We start from the raw sequence: 20,481 nt of genomic DNA on the forward strand, positions 1-20,481 counted from the left end.
ACGTAAAAAGCACTTTTTGATGGTGAACATGTACCAGGAATACCTCAAATGTTCCTTTGGAGATTCTATTTTGTATCCTATAAAAGATTATCATCGACAAATTTATTAAATTAGTTCTTAATTCTATTAATTGTTCGGTAGGATATACGTAGGAGTTATTATAGTTAGTGAAAGCAGAATGTATGAGCTGTCTGAATTTTTGGTAGCAGGACATAAATGTCTACCGTTGCCTTCTACGTCCGAAATGTTGACAAAATCTTTTAATTTATCGACAACACCGATGATACGAGTGAAATTCTTCTGGACAAGCCTAAAGTGTTCGATAATGAATGGACATATTCGATAATTTCCATCACTTTTCGCTTGTTGAAGGACAATATAATTATATGTCAACTTTTCAGTGGCATCTATAAAGATTCGGAACTTGTAAATGCATTCGTAGGCCAATCTGTACTCATCTGCAAGGACCCATGACTTTTTGAACATCGTATGGTCGAAAATCAAAAATGTCATGAAAGCAATTACACAAATTACCTGGAAAAACCTGAATAATTGGAACCAATTCGTGATGAGCGGCGTATTTGGCAATAGCTGGTTCCTTTCCGCTGTACAAATATTGGCATATAAGTTCATATAAGGTGATTTGAAGTCAATATTCGGTTTTCGCTTGACCAGATCACCGCTGTGGTCTCTAACGGACAAAAATGTCAGGACATTTGATGACGGCTGCTGCTTCATTATCAAATCTTTGTTAATTGGAGCGGAAAAGTAGGGTCTCTGATTAGAATTGAGGGTGGTCGTGACGTACTTCTGCTTCTCGTTGAATAACTGGAGTCCTTCGTTGTAAGCATCATTCGCTTTCCTGAAATTCTTTTTGAGATCTGCGTAATAAATGCTTTTTGCGAAGTAAACGTTATGATTGAACTGGTACAATGCAGACATCTTCTTAATATGGGTCGATGCAAGCTGCAAAACTTCATTTACGCTCTTTAAGTCGTTGTATAAAGTATCTGAAGATTTCGGAGCATGAGACCATAGAATTTTCGTGGCCAAACCAAATTGTGAGATTATTTCAATGCATTGTTTCATATCGTTTTTGATTAACGGTGAACTTTCTTCAGATGTCTGCATATAACAATAAACAGCCTCAAAAAGCATCAACTGAGTGGAGAATTCGAGCTTCTCGACTGAAAGAAGGTGCAAGAAGTATTTGTATGTGGTATTATCAACACCCCAGACGTTTGAATACAAATAAATTGCATATCTCAACATCCATTCGCTATTTGGGAATCTGGACATGACATAACCAAGGAATTCTTGCTTGAAGAATAAGGAGGAGTTGAAACTGATGCCTAATTTTATGAGAATTCTGAAATCAAACTCAGTTCTTATGTGTTTCAGAATGGATTCGAAATATTCGAAGGTTGGTGAATGTACTGCTTCTAAGGATTCAATAATACCAATGTAAAACTTCATTCTGAAGTAAGATAAGAAATATGAAACAATAAATAACAAAACTAAACCAATTGGCATCAATCCAGCGAGCGTAACAGCATGTGAAAGATATCCATTGATGGCAATTAAGCATGTAATGGCTAAAACTAGGTTTAATAAAACTTTCATGATACCAAATTCTTTTCCGAGTTTAGCGATAGCGGGTAATGATTTCAATTGGAATATCACAAAGTATACACTGGCCAAACAAATGATACAAAGTATTATTGTTTGTATCGTATGTGTTAATCTCGGAAGAGAGTAAAATCCAACAGCAACAAACCAGTAGTAGAGGACAAGCTTCAAAGATCCACTGTCAAACCATTGAGTATACTGAGGATTTGGTAAAATAATTGTTGAACCAAAGATAACCACTAAAAGGAACTGGAAAATCAGATACGGAATGAATGCAACAAATGTAGCAATGCATAAGAAGATATGCGGAAGAGCATTCTCTGGTGGATTTAGAATAATTTTTACACAATGAACGACTATTGCAGCGTTCCATGGCATGAGAATTGAATGGAAGTTTGGAGTCGTTAGATAGTTAATCTTTTTGACTATTTCGGGATGATTGAAGGCTTGCAAAATTACAACATCATTAATTAAGTAAAAAACGAAGCAGAACACTAAAATTGATGTATTAGTAAAGATGGACTTCGTTAAAAATGTTAAAAATGTTCCACTTTCGAAGATATCAAGAGGATTATTTGGAAGTTTATAAGAAATTGATGTATATGATGAAATGAAGTACATCGCAGGTATCGAATATGAAATAACGTTGAATACAATTGAAATAGTTCCAATAATTCGTAACCATTTGTTAGTTGTTGTAGATTTAAGAATAGAACCTAATAATAGGATCTTCCATTTGAAACTATATATAAGATTGCTATCATAGCTGAATAGAGAGATCCTCTCAAATGGATCCTCCATTCAGGTTCCTAAAAAAAAATACAATAACACTTTCAATTTTATTTTCAATGGAGCCTTATCGGGCAGTTATGAATAATGAAAAAAATAATCGTCTTACGACGAAAAATGAAAATAATCGTCAAAATCACGACGATAGAGGGTGAGATTCCCAAATATTGGTTTTTACAAGGAATGAATATATACCTCATCCTAGATATATTTCTTATATAAAATCATAATTATGAGATATATGTGATAGATCTATTATTGTTTGGAATCTTACAAAACTCATTCTATAAGTTGTATTTCTATATCAGAAAATCCAATAATATAGTAAGATATCTATTTTTCAAATAAATTTCATTAAGAAGAAGTGTAAATAGAATGCGAGCATCATAATCTTAAACTACATATGAAAGATAAATATATTGTTATGAAAAAAAGGTTGAAAAATGAAATCAAAAATATAAATAAATTTTTATTCATAAAAAGTTAAGAAAGTATAAGGAGGATATTTCTTCCCCATGGTGACGACATATGTCATTGATGTAAGTATGTTTTCGACGAAATTCATAATCAAAATTTGTGTAAGTCACATTTTTTAAAGTAAGTGATTGTGGAAATGATTCTCCAGTATAAGCTGAGTATTAAATTGCTTGAGATTTAGAATAATTTTAAATCAAATATACGATTTGTGAAAAAGCCTTCACATGCGAGTTATGCTTGTAGATCTGAGTTTTAAGCATTTTTGTATAACTAATTTCGTGAAAAATTCGATTTTCGAAAATATATTATTTAAATTATCGTAATGGTTGGATTTTAAGTGTAGCATTCGCGCTTCATTAAGTTTGTAATTATGTGGCGGATGATTTATGAGTTTGTATGCTTAATTTAAAAAAAATCGTTTCTAAGTCAGAGATATGTATTACAATGGATTAACCAAGAGTGGGCATTGAATATATTTTGCATTGCATTAATATTTAATGCATATATCCCCGTCTTTGGAAATCAATGAATACGTTAGAAACCTGAAACGAGATATAATGGATAAATATGAATAAAATCAGTATTTGTTGATGATGTAAAAGCAAAATCTATCAGTGATATTTGCTATTTTCATAAAAGTGTAGAGAATATTGCATAATATTTTCTTTTTATCTAAAAATAAGAGAAACGGTGATAAATCGGCATAAAAAGAGAATTCTATGTGTTATATAATGAAAATGGCGATGATAATTTTCCAAAATTTTTTCAAAAAATAAAATAACAATTAAAAAATCAACAAAAAATTCTTCAAAATTGAATTTTCGAATTTATTTTGGAATTTTATAGAACGTTGATTAGAATTATTTTTTAATGTTAATACATATACTCCCGAAATTAATTAGAAACTGATTAAATTTCGAAATAAAATTTGATAAAAATAGTATTTAAGAGATAACAACTAGCCAAACTAATGACAAATTGATAAGTAACTGTATTCTCTAATGAATTAATCAGATATTCTGCACAATTTTGGGAGTATTTCAAATGACTACCAATTTTAATGTCAATTCAGACCAAAATAGTTCTTTTATATCAAAATTCTTACTTAATTGATGAAATGTACTTTTATATTAACCATATTCGGATAAATTGTTAAAATATTAAATCTATTAGCTTCAGAATTCAACATATATATGGTAAATAGAACCACCACAAGAAAGAAACATGTTTCAGATACATTTTATTTATTCTTTTCTCAATATTTAAATTTTCTGATTAAATGTCTTTTTATTTCTATATTTGATGAAACCATTACTTATTATATCATTTATAAATGCAAATGGTAATAATATTTTAATGAATTGCTATGAAATTTTTTACAAATTTTTAATCTTATGTGAATATAGCACATAAATATCAATAAATGATATTTCACATCATGGAAATGATAAGTGCGCCTTTAAAAATAGATATTTTATTCATTTGATATCAAATTATTGTATTTCATGGCATTATCACAATTTCACATTGAATTTGATAGTTCCTATATCTGCTAAAAACAAAGAATATAGATTGGCACAAAAAACACGCTGTTTAATTTTTTTACAAATCAATTGGAATTGTTGATACATTTTCACACAATAACACAGTTATAAACATATTGTCCACATATGAAACTATCTTGCACATTACTTATTTATGTCCAAATACTAGGATATCATATTAAATCTTTTATTTAATATAACAAAAAAACACAAGATAGTACTTTGACTATATGAATGAATTACCCATCCAATACTTTAATTGTTCCTAAAGGAATATTGCAAAAAATTTAACTCTATAATTGATTTTCCTGCGTTTCAAGCTCTATCGTCGTGATTTTGACGATTATTTTCATTTTTCGTCGAAAGACGATTATTTTTTTCATTATTCATAACCGCCCGAGCCTTATCACAATTTTTCGTTGATTAAATATGATCGTTTTTCATGCATGCAAATTACTATTCTAGTTTTACCAAAATGTTTTTTTTTCTTACAACTGTAAACAAAATTTCGTTAGACCTTTATTGATAACATATATCAAATAGCATATGCATATAGTTTTTATTTATCCAAAATTGGCGTTTAATTATCGAAAATGTCAGAGATTATTGAACTCAAAGAGAAGCTTGCAAAGCTGCGCGAATCAAATAGAAATCTAAACTACGAAAACAGCTTACTAGAAATCCAAATTAAGAAAATAGATGCTCAAATTGAAGCTACAGAAAACAAAATCAATCCTGAAAAGGAGAAAATTAGCTATAAAAGCAAAGTTGAATCGGCAAGAATAGATTTATCAATTGAAGGCGCTGCTGAGAAACGAAATGAAGACAAGAAGGCTTTATTAGCAGAATTTGAAAAAATCCAAAAGGAAAATGAATCTTTAGAAAGCGATATTGCATTAATAAAGTGCCAATATAAGAGAGTCACCACAATGTAATGCATCGTCTTTATTTTTTTTTTAAAATTTATCTTTTTCAAAATGTTTCCACATAATAAGCATTTGAACCAGTTAATTTTATTTCACGACCAAGCAAAATTTATAGTTTTTCCTTTCAAAATTTAAATATTTACAAAATTTATAAAGTTACCAAGCGGAAAGTTCATGTAGCTCAGTGAGTTTATATGAAATCTAGCATTTCTGATCTTAATGGTTCATTTTTTGACCTAATAAACTAATTTCTAAATTTTCAATTTATTTTATATTTATTGAGCATTGAATATTGAATAAAAGCAATGCATTATGGAACTTCGCCATGGAAATAATGACATTCTTGGTAAAATTTACGACTCTTCCATCACATGAAATGCCAATCGCAAGTGCTCCTTCTATCATCACATGTGTGTGGTAGATCTAAGGCAAAAGGTTAATCATGGATGGAACTTCCTTTGGATGACATAACAAAACAAATCAGATATCAATATCTGAAGCTCTTCTAACATTATCGTTAGCATAACTAACAATGATATGCAACAGTTTTTGTAAAACATCATTTGAAGCATTACCTATGTTTACAACAGTGATGATTAATGCACGTGGATTCTTTCGTTTGCTCTTTTTTTCTTATAAAAATCCATTCAAGGACTGGGTGGGGGACAAAAGTGACTCCCCATATTGGTATATGCATATTTTTAGACATTCATATTTACATTTTGATAAAAACATAATTTAACTCATTAAAATGGAGATGAGGCTAAGATTTTCAAAAATCATTTCTCGATTTTAACTAAAAACCTTGGACACTCATATATGTGCATCAAATATTAGGAGCCTAGATGTATTTCACTTATAATTATTCATAATTTTTCATATTTTTAATTTTTTTTTAATCCTTTAGTACAATGATATAAAATCCCTTTATTTATGCATATTAGCAGTCATAAATAATAATCTTTGGTACCTATGATTATATCAGTTTACAAAAATATTTGACACTTTACATGTCCACCAGAGTTCGAAAATTATTTGGTCGGGTCTCCAACTGTCCCCCAAGCGACATCCTTACAAGGAATGAAACAGTTTGAGGGAATGGTCCGATCAAGTTTACTTTGAATAACAAAAACTCAATGACCATTACACTGTGTATGTAATGTTGAATGAACTTTCCAATCAAGTTTATTTGCATTGAATAATAAGGAAATTCTTTATTTTGTCTTGTTTGAATTAAGAATTTCTGCCATTTCTTTGTAATTATAAAAGGATGCATAATAAAGAGAGGTCTCTCCATCTTTAGTCTTAGCATTGATGTCTGCACCATTTGAAATAAGAATTTCTGCTGTTTCTTTGGAATTATACAAGGCTGCATAATGAAGATGTGTTGCTCCATTTTCATCCTTAACATTGATGTCTGCACCATTTGAAATAAGAATTTTTGCTATTTCTTTGTAATTATGCAAGGCTGCATAATGAAGAGGGGTCCGTCCATCTTTAGTCTTAGCATTGATGTCTGCACCATTTGAAATAAGAATTTCTGCTGTTTCTTTGGAATTATGAAAGGCTGCATAATGAAGAGAGGTCTCTCCATCTTTAGTCTTAGCATTGATATCTGCACCATTTGAAATAAGAATTTCTGCTATTTCTTTGTAATTATGCAAGGCTGCATAATGAAGAGAGGTCTCTCCATCTTTAGTCTTAGCATTGATGTCTGCACCATTTGAAATAAGAATTTCTGCTGTTTCTTTGGAATTATACAAGGCTGCATAATGAAGATGTGTTGCTCCATTTTCAGTCTTAGCATTAATGTCTGCACCATTTGAAATAAGAATTTTTGCTATTTCTTTGTAATTATACAAGGCTGCATAATGAAGATGTGTTGCTCCATTTTCATCCTTAACATTGATGTCTGCACCATTTGAAATAAGAATTTTTGCTATTTCTTTGTAATTATGCAAGGCTGCATAATGAAGAGGGGTCCGTCCATCTTTAGTCTTAGCATTGATGTCTGCACCATTTGAAATAAAATATTCTAAAAGTGATGAAAGATGGAAATTAGGAGAATAAGCAAAACATGTGTTGATATCATTTGTTTGATCCAAATAAACTAAAAATGATTGAAGATTATCGTATTTATAGCACAATTCTAAATCAATTTTTATATTGTATTCATTCATCAAAAATGTGACAAAATCAATATTGTGTGATATAATTGCACATTCCATGCATATCTTATCTGGTTTTTGTACTTTTAAGCATTCATTCATAATGTCTGGATTTCCACCCAAAAACGAATATCTAAGACAATTTGGAGTGATTTCTGATTGAAATTTCGTTCTTAAAAACTTAAAACAATCAACAGATCCATGATAACAACATAATTCAAGTAACGAAATACCTCTTTTTGAAAATGGATATAAAACACTTTTTAATTTTTGATTTTTATCAAATGCTTCTCTTTCTGTAAAATTTATCAATGACATTTTGTCATCGTCCATAATAGATCTGTGAATTGTATTTTGGTGGTGAATATCAGATGAATAATGAGCATCTTCAAAATCGTTATAACTTTTTTCCCAAATCCTTTTCAATACTATGTCGTATTCTTTGTAGAAAAGGTAATTAAAAACCATGTTGATATTATTGACCTGATTTGGATGGTATTCGTCAACAATTTGTTTGACAATTGCTAAATATGACTTCATGTAGCGGTTGTTATAAATTGAAAGTTCGGATATTTTATCGATAATTTCACCAGGCGAAATTTGATAAGAGTCAATCAGGTTTTGTTTGATTTTTTTGTAAATTTCGTTTAATTTTTCTTCGTTATTTGTTTTCAGCCTGTACAAAGCATTATAGACATCACTATATCCTGCAAAAATCTCCATCAGTTTGTCATAATGAGTTTGGTTAATTTCTCCCTTGAACATCAACCAAAAATTATAAATGTCGAAATTTCCCAAATTTTCAATTTATTAGATAGTAAATATCCCGTTTGGAGAAAAAAATATTCCTCAAATGCAAAATTCGGTTTGAATAAACTTTTGGAAACTGCAAACTGGCAAAATATTTATCTCAATATCAAAGCATGCGAAACTGGCAAAATATTTATATTCCGTTTGGAGACAAATATTCCTCAATTGTAAAACTTTCTCTATATTAAATATTTTATAAAAAAACAACAACTAACAATATTTTATTAAATTAACAGCAGCAGCAACCGATTTCATCTTTTTCATTAAGTTCACTAAGCTGCATTGAACTTTGTTCTCTATATTCCTTCTTCCCAGCAAGCAGTGGCTGTTTAATTCCGGCAATTCCGAGCAAAGCAGGAGGAGGAAGGCCAAGTTCTGTCATGTAAGTACGGGGATCAAGTCCTTCGTCATTAAACTTCATTCCAAAATTACGAGCGAGTGTATCTTTGTATCTTTGAACGTATTCATCCCAATCATAAGGATCAGTACCTTTGTAACCACGAGTTTCGCATGCCTTGATGAGTATTTCTTCGAGTGCATCGTAGTTAGGGTCATCTTCGAACCTCAAACCAACGACAAGTGGCCAAACTTCGACAAATTCAGGACAAACATTTTTGACAGCCTCTTTGACGTTGAATTCGTGCTTCATTCTCATGACTTCAGAGTTGTCATTAACTCCTTGCCATGGTAATCCGCCAACCATGAGGCAAATCGTAAAATACACCCATGAAATAAGATCATCGCGCCTTGAAAGGTCAGAGAGAACGTGCGCATTAACAGATGCATATGTCTTGGTTCCTCTGAATCCTGTATGTTGTCTTGGTGGAATATGAGCGTGAGTTTTTTGATCTCTGTAAACACGAACGAGTCCAAAGTCAATTAGGCAAAGGGGTAATCCGTGGGAAACTCTAACAAGGATATTTGCTGGTTTTATGTCTCTATGAATAAATCCTAAGGCATGAAGACTTTTTATTGATCTAAGAACATGTATTGATGCTCTCAATGCTGTAGAAAGAGAAAATTTGTGATCAGTTCGTTCTTTAAGGATAGCCGATAAAGATGGACCAATTAATTCTAAAGTTAACCAGTGATAGTTATGATAAACACCATGCTCGCGTATCTGTGGGAAGTATCTAATAGTTTTTATTCTTTCGAGAACTTTAGTTTCAAATTCCAGCGATTTTCTATTTGATAATTCAGATTCGGCTTTCAATGCATAAACTTTTCCATCACGCACATCACGTGCAGCAAATATCTTGCCAAAGCCACCTTGACCAAGCTGCGGGCCAAGCATATAGTGGCTAATAGTGTCGCCTGTATTCATTTTTTATTAGAGACTGTTTTTATGTAAATTTTGCGGTTGAGCAATTGTGAAAGCATCATTTCGTATATAATAAAATTGGAAAAATTTGAAAAAATAAGATTCTGCAGTTCAAATCTCAAATTATTCAATAAAAACATGAAGTTTGGCCAATGGAATAACCACAATTTCCCAACTAATGCATTACACTACTCATAATATGAAAACCAGGACTTTATCAATGGTTGAAATTTCAATGTTCTAGATTTCTTAGAAAGAAGAGAAGAATATAATTGACATGGGAAAATAGTAAAAGTTTGAGTTTGCTTAATTCCCAAAAATTATATTGAATTAATACAAATTTAAAATATAAGATTTTATGATGCAAATACATGTTCATTATATAGTATGTCTACAAGTAAACATGAGGCATAATACCTAATTTCATAGACATGTATATAAATTCTCCCCACAAAAGAATCAACACATTATAGCGATTGATGCTGAATAACGTATTGAACTGCATTGTTTGATGTTACAACAAGGATATAGAAAGATTCAAACTCAAAATATAATTGTAATTTCGGATTTACGAATATTTCGCTTGCCTTTTGACATTCATTATTTTATGGATACATAGTGGAAGCAGTCCAACTCATTAAAACTATTTAATTTTTCAGATTTCTGAAAATGAAATGAATTGCCGATAACTTTGTTTTTCGCAGGCCATTTGAATAGCTATTATGTGTATACTAAGAATTTCTAATTCTTTTGTGATGCGTCTCATTGTTTATTTTTGACAAAGGTTTCGAAATCGAAATGACAGTCAATGAGCAAAAACACGTTAACTCGAGATGTCACACAATAAATAATAATATTGATTTTATTGATTCAAAAATTGCGCAGTTGTTACAAAAACGTGACGCTAACTTTTGCATTCAATTGAAAAATTAACAGTAATGATTTTGAATTTTTTTTTTCTGAAGATGAAAAAAACAATTTATTTTTTACAAACATTAACTATAATTCTGCGTGATGGACGCGACTGTAAGTTGGTTGCTGATCGATTCTTGATATTTGGCACAATTAAATTAATAATTGGGCCACTCTTCGAAGGAATCATCGGAATTTGACCTCCAAACTTCGAAGGCACCTTAGCAAGTAGAGGCGGGTTCTGAAGAATAGCAAGATTTGTTTCTGTCGAGTTTTTCATTGGCGGAATTTCTGATAACAAAATATGGCGAGTTACATTAACTGAAGAATTAGAGAATTGGCGAAGGACCGGGATAATCATCTCATCGATCAAACAAGCGCCTCTTTCTAAGAATAATTCTCTATGTATTGATTTGTAAGCCGCTGTTGCATCTGTCATCTTATTCATAGCCAAATCAGCTTTGAGATTTGTAGTATCGATACCGAATTCTGCCAATCTTGATAAAACTTCTTCATCGAGCTCGATATTGTAAGGATTTGATATAAGTTTGTATTTGCTAAGAGTTTTGAAGTTGTAACTAAAACTATTTCCAAGAGCATCAGATAAAAACCAAGGATCGTGAAGAATTCCTTCCAATGTAATTCTTTGCGACGGATCTTTAGTTAGCATCTTAGATATCAGCTCTGTGAGGTTCTTAGAGAACGCTAGTGGGTATTCTGGTTGTCTATTGAGGACTTTATCAACTAAACGAGTAACATTCGAATCTTCAAATGGTAAATGAGCGGCATTCATAGCATATAGCAGAACTCCGGCACTCCAGATATCAGCAGCTTGGGTATACGGCTTGTTTAACAACATTTCTGGGGCAACGTACGCTGATGAGCCGCATGCCGTATATAAAACTGTATTTTGGTTTAAAACGTTACTGAGACCGAAATCAATGACTCTTATATTATCGTTTTGATCAATCAATATGTTTTCTGCTTTGAGGTCGCGGTGGACAACTCGTTTTTCGTTGTGCAAATAATCTAGAACGGCAACTATCTGTGCAAAGATAATTCTAGACTTATTTTCGGATATCGGAGCATTTTTGTTGATGTATTCCAGTAACGTTCCGTTGTCTACTAATTCCATAAATAAAAATGTATCATGTTGGGTTTCTACGACTTCGTAGAGCTGAGCAATGAGTGGGTGATCGAGTATCTGCATGATACTAATCTCTCTATTCATTGATACGGCGGCTTCGTGGTTGAATGTATCTTTTCGAAATTGTTTGACGGCACAGGGACAATTTGTGATGGTGTTTCGACCTTCCCATACAAATGCAAATGATCCCTCACCAATTTTGTCAAAAAGCTCATAGTTTCCTATTCGATTCGATTCCATTTGAAAAAACGATAATAGCAAAGTTCACTTTTTCTTACAATTGATTATCAATGTTTTGGTTAATGATACAATTAGCTTCTGTGAGTTCCAAAAGTCATATTTTTCGAGTATTTCAGCTCAGAAAATCAGATTGTTTTTAACAATAAAAATTTCTATAATTCTAGACGATTCTAACATATCATATTTGCTTCACATCAACACGGGTTTGTTATTTTTCGTAACCATTGATTTAACTGATTCGGTTTCTAATCGCTGAAAAAATCGATAGAAGTACATATTCATTTTAATAGCATTTTGATTTTGTAAAGGATAGATAAGTAAGTCCACATGCTATTTTGACCAAATTCCTACAAAACGAAATCGATTATCATTTGAATGCGTTAAAAGCTTTGATAATCTCATTAAAAGATACCCATGGTAATTTGTTAAAGAATGCTATGAGAATTCGTTGGACAGAAAAAAAAAGTTAATTGGCACTTTTTTTGTATTCGAAAAATTGATGATCGATTTTATCAACTAATTATCATTGAACTAGAAGGTTTAAAGGTACAAACAATATATATTTTGATTAGTGATATGTAGCACTAGATATATGCTGCATGTTGTACCTTGAGAAGCTTCCTATTTGATGAAATCGATGATTTGTTTATTTACTGATTTTTTTCGATTCTATAAAAGTGACAAATCTAAAAAAAATCAAAGAATGAAAAAAGAAAAAATGGGGCGAGCCGGGAATTGAACCCGGGACCTCCTGTACCCAAAACAGGAATCATACCACTAGACTACTCACCCGCTTTACATTTATTTAAACTATTTTTAATACTTAAACATAATCAAAATAAATCTAGAATCATAATATAAAACAGCTAGATTCATGAACCCAAAACAATAAAAGAAAATCATGATATTTGATAATGAATTTTTTTATTTATTAATTGCATAATTTTTTTCTACATTTTATTACTACTTACTTCCAATAATGATTACCTATCTATTATACATTATATACTTGCATTGTCTCTTCTATCCAATAAAATTATATTTCAACTTTTTAAATCCTTAGTTTTATTACGTACAAATTCAACGATAGCATGAACTAGGGAAATAGTTAAGTATATTCAGTATCATTGTCCTAAAATTATAATCCTGTAATGCAAAAAGGTTATGGAAGAAAAAAAATTATCGATACGAAAATTGCTTTGAAAATTTACAATAAGCCCAAAAGGTGACAATCAGTGTCCAAAATTAGTTGTTATCTGAGGTAATCAATGAGTCGAATGTCCGAATCCACGGCTCAACGCAAGGAACTACTCAGGCGACGCATGGAAGGTCAAGATGCCGACGATGCGATAACAAACAGCCAAACAAATTCCATACAGATAATACAAGATCAAACAAGTTCGACAGTTACAAATCCTTTATCAAATGAATTAACTTCAAAATATTATCAACGAGACAGCAGCGAGACACTACGTGTTGCATTAAACAGCAACGATACATATTTAAAGCAAAAGAACGACGAATTACTTGCAGAATTAAATTCAATGAGAGAAAAATACCAAAGACTTACTAATTTCGCAAAAACAATGGTAGACGAAAAAACATTAGCTGAAAAGCAAGCAAAACTTACAGAAATTGCACATTCAATGCAGAATATCGGATTTTTACAAAATTCATCAACGAATACATGGTTTGAAAGCACCGAAACAACCTCCCTCAACAAACAAAAAGAAATACTACAGCAGAAAATCGATAAGAGCGATTCCCAAGCTTTAATTAAAGTTTATAAAAAAGAAATGGAAGTCGTTAAGGATAAGGAGAAACGATTACAGGAAGACCGCAACCGAATACTCAACATGCTGGAAGCGGAGAAACACAATTTACAGCCTGCTCATCTCTTAGATAATGAAAAAATTCAGTTGATAGAGCCAATCGGCCGTGGCGGTTTTGCAGAGGTTTGGAAAGCATGGGATTACGAAACCGCCCAAATTGTGGCCGTCAAAGTCATTGAATTACCAAAGAATGTAAATTTAGCTCAATTTGCGAACCATCTTAAGCGAGAAATCGATATTATGACAGTTACAGAGCACAAGAATGTTATAAAGATCCTCAGATACTTCTATTTAGCTGATAATACCGTTGCATATGTCATGGAATTTGCAGGTGGAGGAGATCTCAACGGTATCCTTCGCAAAGTAAGATTAACAGAGTCAGAAGCACATAGCATCATCAAACAAGTTATCGATGGCCTTCTAGCCCTTAAGTCAAAACCATCTGATACATCAGAAGTCATTATCCACTACGATCTCAAGCCAGCGAACATCCTATTTGATGAGAACTTCGTTCCTAAGATTGCCGACTTCGGTTTGTCTAAAATTGCCGATGAAGGAAAGTCAATTATGCAATCTACACCAGGAACAGGCACAGTTGGCTATACTGCGCCAGAGACATTCACTTCTAACAATAAAGTATCATTGTCTACAGATACTTGGAGCCTTGGCATCATTTATTACGAAATGATGACAAATGATAACGAACTTAAGCGTAAAATCCAAACAGTTGATGCTCAGACATGCGAGAAGATCGTCAACGAGTCCCTCGATGATAAGAAAGTCAAGTCAAAGCTCAGCGAGAAGGGCCAAGAGTTCATAAAGATCTGCCTCAGAAAAGATCCGAAAGACCGACCAACTATAAAAGCTCTCGCTGAAATGGACTACATAAAGAACGCTGTTCCTGCAAGTACAAGAGTGAAGAAACCCAAATCGAAGAAAGGCGGAAATTAATCATTTGTAATACATCTATAGATATAGTTTACCTATTTTTTTTAATCATTTATCATTCAGACAAACAAAATATTTGAAATTTGATTGTAAACATTTTTTTATTGTGTTTAACTTCTTTATCGTTTTTGCTTATCTCTCTAAATAATAATGACAAACAATCCATTTCTAAAGGCCTTTTTTAATATCAACAAAAATATTATTATCAAAATTCCTGTTTTAAGTATATAAAATGAAGTTCAAACAAGAACACATTTTATTCTTTATAATTACCAACATAAAGAATCAAAAATAATAAGAGATATTTTTTCTAACAATGAATTGATAGCTTAGTTTATAGTTATTAATTACACCAACAAATTGTATGACAAATCCTAAAGATTATTCATTATTGCTCATATTAAGATAATTTCTTCATGCAATCTAAATTTATATTAAATGATATGTTGATGAACAGTTAGTTCTTGCATAGTGATAACTTTTTTAATGTAAAAAATTAGTTTTATGAGAATTTTATAAAAAATTACAATTTTTTTTTAACCATATATCATAACTATAATTTTATTGAAGTAATTCATAGATATTAGTGAAACCGAAACTCTTTGCAATCATCTTTGGTGTCTCTCCGTCATCATCTTTTGCCTCTTTATCAATTCCAGGAGCAGAAATCAAAGCCATCACAGCAGCTTCGTTTCCATTTGATGCAGCGATGTGCAGTGGAGTCAATCCACTCTTGTTCTTCATGTTGACATCAGCTCTTCCAGAATTAACAATAGCTTGAATTGTGAATTCGTCATCATTACGAGCAGCGAAGTGAAGAGCAGTCATTCCGCTTGGATCTTGTACATTTACATTGGTTTGTGGTAATTCAATCAGTTTGCATATGAATGAATACGCTCTGAAAGCAGCAGCAATCAATAAAGGTGTCATATTGTTGTTGTCACTTTTGTTTACATCGACTTTTGATGCAACCAAATGAACAACATCACAAAGATCCGACTGAGCAGCCCAATGAAGGACATTTGAGTTTTCATCATCACACAAAGAAGGATCAGTTTGTTCGAATTGAAGAAGAGCTTCTATTGCTTCTATCTTCTGATTCTGAGCTGCCCAAAGCAAAGGAGTCATTCCAGCATTGTCTCCTTCATTCGGATTTGCTCCTTTTTGTATCAAAAGTTTGACAAGTTCCGAGAAACCGCGAGAAGCAGCGAAATGAAGAGGTGTTAATCCTTCATTCTGCTTGCATCTGATATCAGCGCCTTTGGATATTAAGAAAGAACATGCTTCTAAACCATTAGTTTGTACAGCGTGATGTAAACAATTCCAGTTTTCATCGTCTTTTATTTTTATATCAACTCTTTCGTCGTTTAAGAGGACTTTGATGACTTCTAAGTAGTTCTTTTGTGATGCCCAAAAAAGTGCTGTCATTCCAAAGCGATGGCGCATGTTGACATCAATGTCTTTCCGCTTCAAGAGTGAGGAAACAATTTCAGAAAAACCGTTTTGTGAAGCGAACATTAGAGCTGTCATTCCTTCTTTGTCAGAAATGTTTACATCTGTTCTTTCAATGAGAATGTTTGCAGCAGGTGGGGAGTACATGCAAGCGATCATCAAAGGAGTACGGCCATTTGCATTTTGTGCATTAGGATCTTCGTTTTTCAGTGAATATTCGATACCTGCGAGAAATCCGCTGGAAGCAGCACGATGGAGAAGGCCATGGTTGATACCAGTGTCAAGTAATGAGATACAAAGATCGAGATGATGGTATTTCATGGCAAATTCGGCAGCTCCGTCGAATGATGTTTTTCCTTTGAGGAAATCTAAGGCTTCTTTGTTGTTTCCTGCAGCGGCAAATTGAGCTAAAGTGACTTTATTGGAATCGACTTGATTGAGATCAGCTCCTTTTTCGATTAATGATTTCAAACAATTATTTGATCCGTAAAAAGCACAGTAACTGACAATTGGACATTCATTATTGGTTAGAAATTGTCTTTCGTAAACGGACATTTGTATTGTTTGATTTGGATCAAAGTTTCCTAAAGAATAAACTTTTTCAAGTAATTGAACATTATCGCGACGAAGAATAGCATCAATTGTCTTAAGCTCTTTATCATCATGCCTGAGTTTTCGTAATAATTTGCATTCGTTCGCACATAAACTTTCAAGATTAAAGAAAAAGTTTTGAATTGTTGGAAACATTCCCTGCAATTTATCTTCATTTCCACTGATGTCGTAGATTTGCATTGAATATTCTTGACTAACTTCTGGAGCAAACCAAATAAAAAGATCTACTAATAATCTATCTTGAATTTGAGGATCTGATGAGTAATTTTCGGCTAAGCGTTCAATTTCGTCAATTTTAACAACTGATAATGTATATAAAGTGTATAATAAAGCTAAAATAGAATTTTTGAGTGGCTGTATTGATCTTTTCGTAATGAATTCGATAAAATATCTAATTAATTGTTGTTTTTGTTCTTCTGATGTTATCAGTTCTTTAATAATATTTGCATATTCTGGTATTAAATTTGTTCGATAAATAGAAGCAATTAAGAATCCAAAAATACAACCAGAGAAGTCAATGTCTATTAGTTTTCTGGCAGAATTTATGATGTCATCCTTAGTATCATTAGTTAAATTATAAATTGAATCATAAAAAGTAGAATTCATATTGAAAATATGAAATAAGAGAGTAAATATAATAAGTTTAATAGGAAGTGCAGAGGCTGCTTAATAGTTGCTCAATAGTTTGGTTTTGCATACTGAAATAATAATGAATGCAATACAAATAAAGGAAGGAGAGTTCCTATATAAAATCCTTTCCCAATCAATATTATTTCGACATTTTTTTTGTTTTAAATTTTTTAATGTCTGATCAAGACATCCACCCAAATAAATACAGTGAATTGCGAAGTACCTACAAATACTACATTGATTTGTATACTGCGTTGTATCAGCTAAAAACGGAAAAAGAAGAAAAATTAAACTCAATTTACAAAATGATCAAAACAGAAATGATTGATTCAAAGAAACATCCTCCTAGAAATATTCTAAGGGATATTTTGAATATAATCCCGTTTAATAATCGCTATACAAAGTCATATTTATATCTTGCCAAACGTGTATATGATGATTATCCTATGAAACAAGTAAACAATATCCATGACGTTTCAAATTTCATATTTTATAAAGAATATGGAATTGAATTATATGAAATCAGAATATTAAATTATGGAAATATCGATATTCATACAGAAAATACAATTTATAAAGCATTTATGGATAATGACTTAAAAAGATTCATCTATTTCACGGGAAGAGACGACTTTGATAAAAATCAAAAACTTGAAAGTGATTTATATCCATTTTCTAAAGAATTATCATTGCTTGAATTATGTTGTTACTATGGAGCAGTTGATTGTTTCAAGTTATTAAGAACGAAATTTAACTCAGAAATAACTTCTCAATGTCTAGAATTTTCGTTTTTAGGAGGAAATCCAGAGATCATGAATGAATGCTTGAAATATCAAAAACCAAATTTAGAATGCATGATGTATGCAATTATTTCACACAACATTGATTTTGTTACATTCTTGATGAATGAGTACAATTTCGAGCTCAGTATATTTAGAAATATTTTCGGAGAATATAATAATCTTGAATCATTTTTAGTTTATTTCGATCAAACTAATGATATTGACGAATGCTTTTTATATTCAACTGAGTTTAATATTTCATCTCTTTGCGAATATTTCCTTTCACTTGGTGCAAATGTCAATGAAAAGGAATATAGCTATGGAAAAACTGCTCTTCATTTTGCAGCAAGTGAAAATAGTAACGAAGCAGCTGAAATTCTTATTTCACACGGTGCAAATATCAATGAAAAAGATAAAGATGGAGAAACTGCTCTTCATTATGCTGCACAAAATAATAGTGAAGAAACAGCCAAAGTTCTTATTTCACATGGTGCAAACATCAATGAAGAAAATTATAATGATGATTCTGTTCTTAGAAAGGCAGAATTGTTTAATTGTAAAGAAACAATCGAACTTCTTATTTCACACGGTGCCAAAAGATAATACAAAAGATACTTCTCTTTCTATTTATGATATTTTTGGACATGAATTTCATTAGATATAAAAAATAAAGAGATTTTTAATTACAGCCTGACAATTTTTAATTACTTTGCATAACTTTTTTATGTGACCCTAAATAAGGAAATATCTTTGTGAAACATATGTCTAAGTTTTACAACATGGAGCAAAGAGTAGGTTATAAAAGTGTTCAATCTTAAAAGATATTGTTCCCTCAAGAGAAATCACGTAATTCGTTGGCGGCATTAGTTGCAGAAAATTTATTCAATCGACTATTTTCAATTGAAAAAATTCTGCAAAAAAAATTTCATAAATAATTATTTAATTCTGAATCCAATAGATGAATAATGTATTTAAATGCCGGCGAAATTGACATTTTCTATTGAAATCTATATTTTTTTCTTGGAGTTGAAATTGATTTTGAAATTTAATCATTAAAAGGTCTAATGAAATCAGTTTTTAAAACAATGCATTCCGTGTAGGATGGATACGATAATATAGGATTTAAGGAATTTGGACTATCAATTTAAAAGGTTTATTCCTAATCACAATTGAATATAAAATCGATATTTTTTTTTCCACCTCTATGTTTATAAAATTTATTGAATCTATCATAGAAACTCATTATTATTCCCCTGAGCTATAAGTAGTACTCATAAAATGATTATATTTCTGAGAAAATAACATAAATTCTGATTATATTTGATTGAATTTCATTTTTTTTTTAATTCCATATAGAGAATCATTATTAGAACCATGTTTGTAATGAATGAATATCAAATTAATAATGTTTCCTAATAAATCGAGAGAATATTTTTTCCAAGCATAATCAATTGACTTTTGAAAAAAAAATTGACTGACCTAATTACCTTTTCTAATTATTTTTTGTATTTCACAATAAGAGATCAATATATTGATATAACAATTCAAATATGATATTTCGAATTTTGCGAAATGAAGTCGCAAATGAAATATAGATTATTATAATGTTATCTAATTTCATGAAATATGCTTAAAATCCTAATTTAGACAGTTACAAAAATTAGCGTCTTTTTTACGAAAACTATACAAATTTAGGAATGTAAACATTTTTAATCAAAGGGTTTACATATTGATACTTTCTATATGCAAAAGTTTTTGTTTAGTAATCGGAGATGATCGATAAATATAAAATTATACGAATTTCTGCAGACTTTTCAGAGAATTGAGCTCCCGCTCAATTCTCTGAAATAGTCTGTTAAAATTTAGTATCTCTGCATTATTTCAATATAAGCTCCATTTTTAAATAGATTTTAAAAATCGAGCATTGAAAAAGTATGCAGAGATTACATATTTTATTTTAATTCAAATCAAATTGAGGGAATAGTATTCAAAATTAATTTGTTACAGGTTTCCTTTTTATAATATCTGCACAAGCTAAATTCATATTCATATATTTTGAAAATTTGGTATTGATAAAAATATCAAATTTGAATAAAGTTTCTTTTATTTTACTTTGATTTTGACACTTTCTTTCAAAATTTTTATCCCTCTCAAACTACCAAGTTGGAAAATGATATATAAGGTGCAATATCACAAATTATTTCTTCCGAATTTCACAAAATTTTCAAGACACATGTTTAGATTAAATAGTCTTTTTTATAC

At 31.1% G+C, this 20,481-nt stretch overlaps 8 protein-coding genes and 1 non-coding gene across 9 annotated transcripts; 3 read left to right on the forward strand and 6 right to left on the reverse strand.

Moving 5' to 3' along the window:
- Positions 1-126: 126 nt before the first annotated feature.
- On the reverse strand, positions 127-2,430 carry TVAGG3_0278730 (uncharacterized protein; the record flags this gene model as incomplete). Its single annotated transcript, XM_001327479.1, has 1 exon — positions 127-2,430. One exon carries the CDS (start codon positions 2,428-2,430, stop codon positions 127-129), a length of 2,304 nt encoding a protein of 767 aa, XP_001327514.1.
- A 2,602-nt stretch (positions 2,431-5,032) lies between these two features.
- Positions 5,033-6,010, forward strand: TVAGG3_0278740 (uncharacterized protein; the record flags this gene model as incomplete). The annotated part of the gene is made up of 1 exon (XM_001327478.1): positions 5,033-5,374. The coding sequence occupies one exon, from the start codon at positions 5,033-5,035 to the stop codon at positions 5,372-5,374; it is 342 nt and encodes a 113-aa protein (XP_001327513.1).
- Positions 6,011-6,205: 195 nt separating this feature from the next.
- Positions 6,206-8,307, reverse strand: TVAGG3_0278750 (ankyrin repeat and SOCS box-containing protein 4 family; the record flags this gene model as incomplete). The annotated part of the gene is made up of 1 exon (XM_001327477.1): positions 6,580-8,298. The coding sequence occupies one exon, from the start codon at positions 8,296-8,298 to the stop codon at positions 6,580-6,582; it is 1,719 nt and encodes a 572-aa protein (XP_001327512.1).
- Positions 8,308-8,492: 185 nt separating this feature from the next.
- Positions 8,493-9,753, reverse strand: TVAGG3_0278760 (protein kinase protein; the record flags this gene model as incomplete). Its single annotated transcript, XM_001327476.1, has 1 exon — positions 8,573-9,667. One exon carries the CDS (start codon positions 9,665-9,667, stop codon positions 8,573-8,575), a length of 1,095 nt encoding a protein of 364 aa, XP_001327511.1.
- Positions 9,754-10,623: 870 nt separating this feature from the next.
- On the reverse strand, positions 10,624-11,974 carry TVAGG3_0278770 (protein serine/threonine kinase protein; the record flags this gene model as incomplete). Its single annotated transcript, XM_001327475.1, has 1 exon — positions 10,644-11,963. The coding sequence occupies one exon, from the start codon at positions 11,961-11,963 to the stop codon at positions 10,644-10,646; it is 1,320 nt and encodes a 439-aa protein (XP_001327510.1).
- Positions 11,975-12,683: 709 nt separating this feature from the next.
- On the reverse strand, positions 12,684-12,755 carry TVAGG3_0278780. The gene has a single exon. It is a non-coding gene; the product is annotated as a tRNA-Pro (tRNA).
- Positions 12,756-13,182: 427 nt separating this feature from the next.
- Positions 13,183-14,882, forward strand: TVAGG3_0278790 (protein serine/threonine kinase protein; the record flags this gene model as incomplete). Its single annotated transcript, XM_001327474.1, has 1 exon — positions 13,241-14,746. The coding sequence occupies one exon, from the start codon at positions 13,241-13,243 to the stop codon at positions 14,744-14,746; it is 1,506 nt and encodes a 501-aa protein (XP_001327509.1).
- Positions 14,883-14,934: 52 nt separating this feature from the next.
- Positions 14,935-17,522, reverse strand: TVAGG3_0278800 (spectrin binding; the record flags this gene model as incomplete). Its single annotated transcript, XM_001327473.1, has 1 exon — positions 15,305-17,413. One exon carries the CDS (start codon positions 17,411-17,413, stop codon positions 15,305-15,307), a length of 2,109 nt encoding a protein of 702 aa, XP_001327508.1.
- An 88-nt stretch (positions 17,523-17,610) lies between these two features.
- TVAGG3_0278810 (protein kinase protein) lies at positions 17,611-18,910 on the forward strand (the record flags this gene model as incomplete). Its single annotated transcript, XM_001327472.1, has 1 exon — positions 17,611-18,822. One exon carries the CDS (start codon positions 17,611-17,613, stop codon positions 18,820-18,822), a length of 1,212 nt encoding a protein of 403 aa, XP_001327507.1.
- Positions 18,911-20,481: the final 1,571 nt, after the last annotated feature.

The sequence above is a fragment of the Trichomonas vaginalis genome, chromosome V (genome assembly GCF_026262505.1).
Source record: "Trichomonas vaginalis G3 chromosome V, whole genome shotgun sequence".
In the NCBI taxonomy this organism is placed as follows: Eukaryota; Parabasalia; order Trichomonadida; family Trichomonadidae; genus Trichomonas; species Trichomonas vaginalis.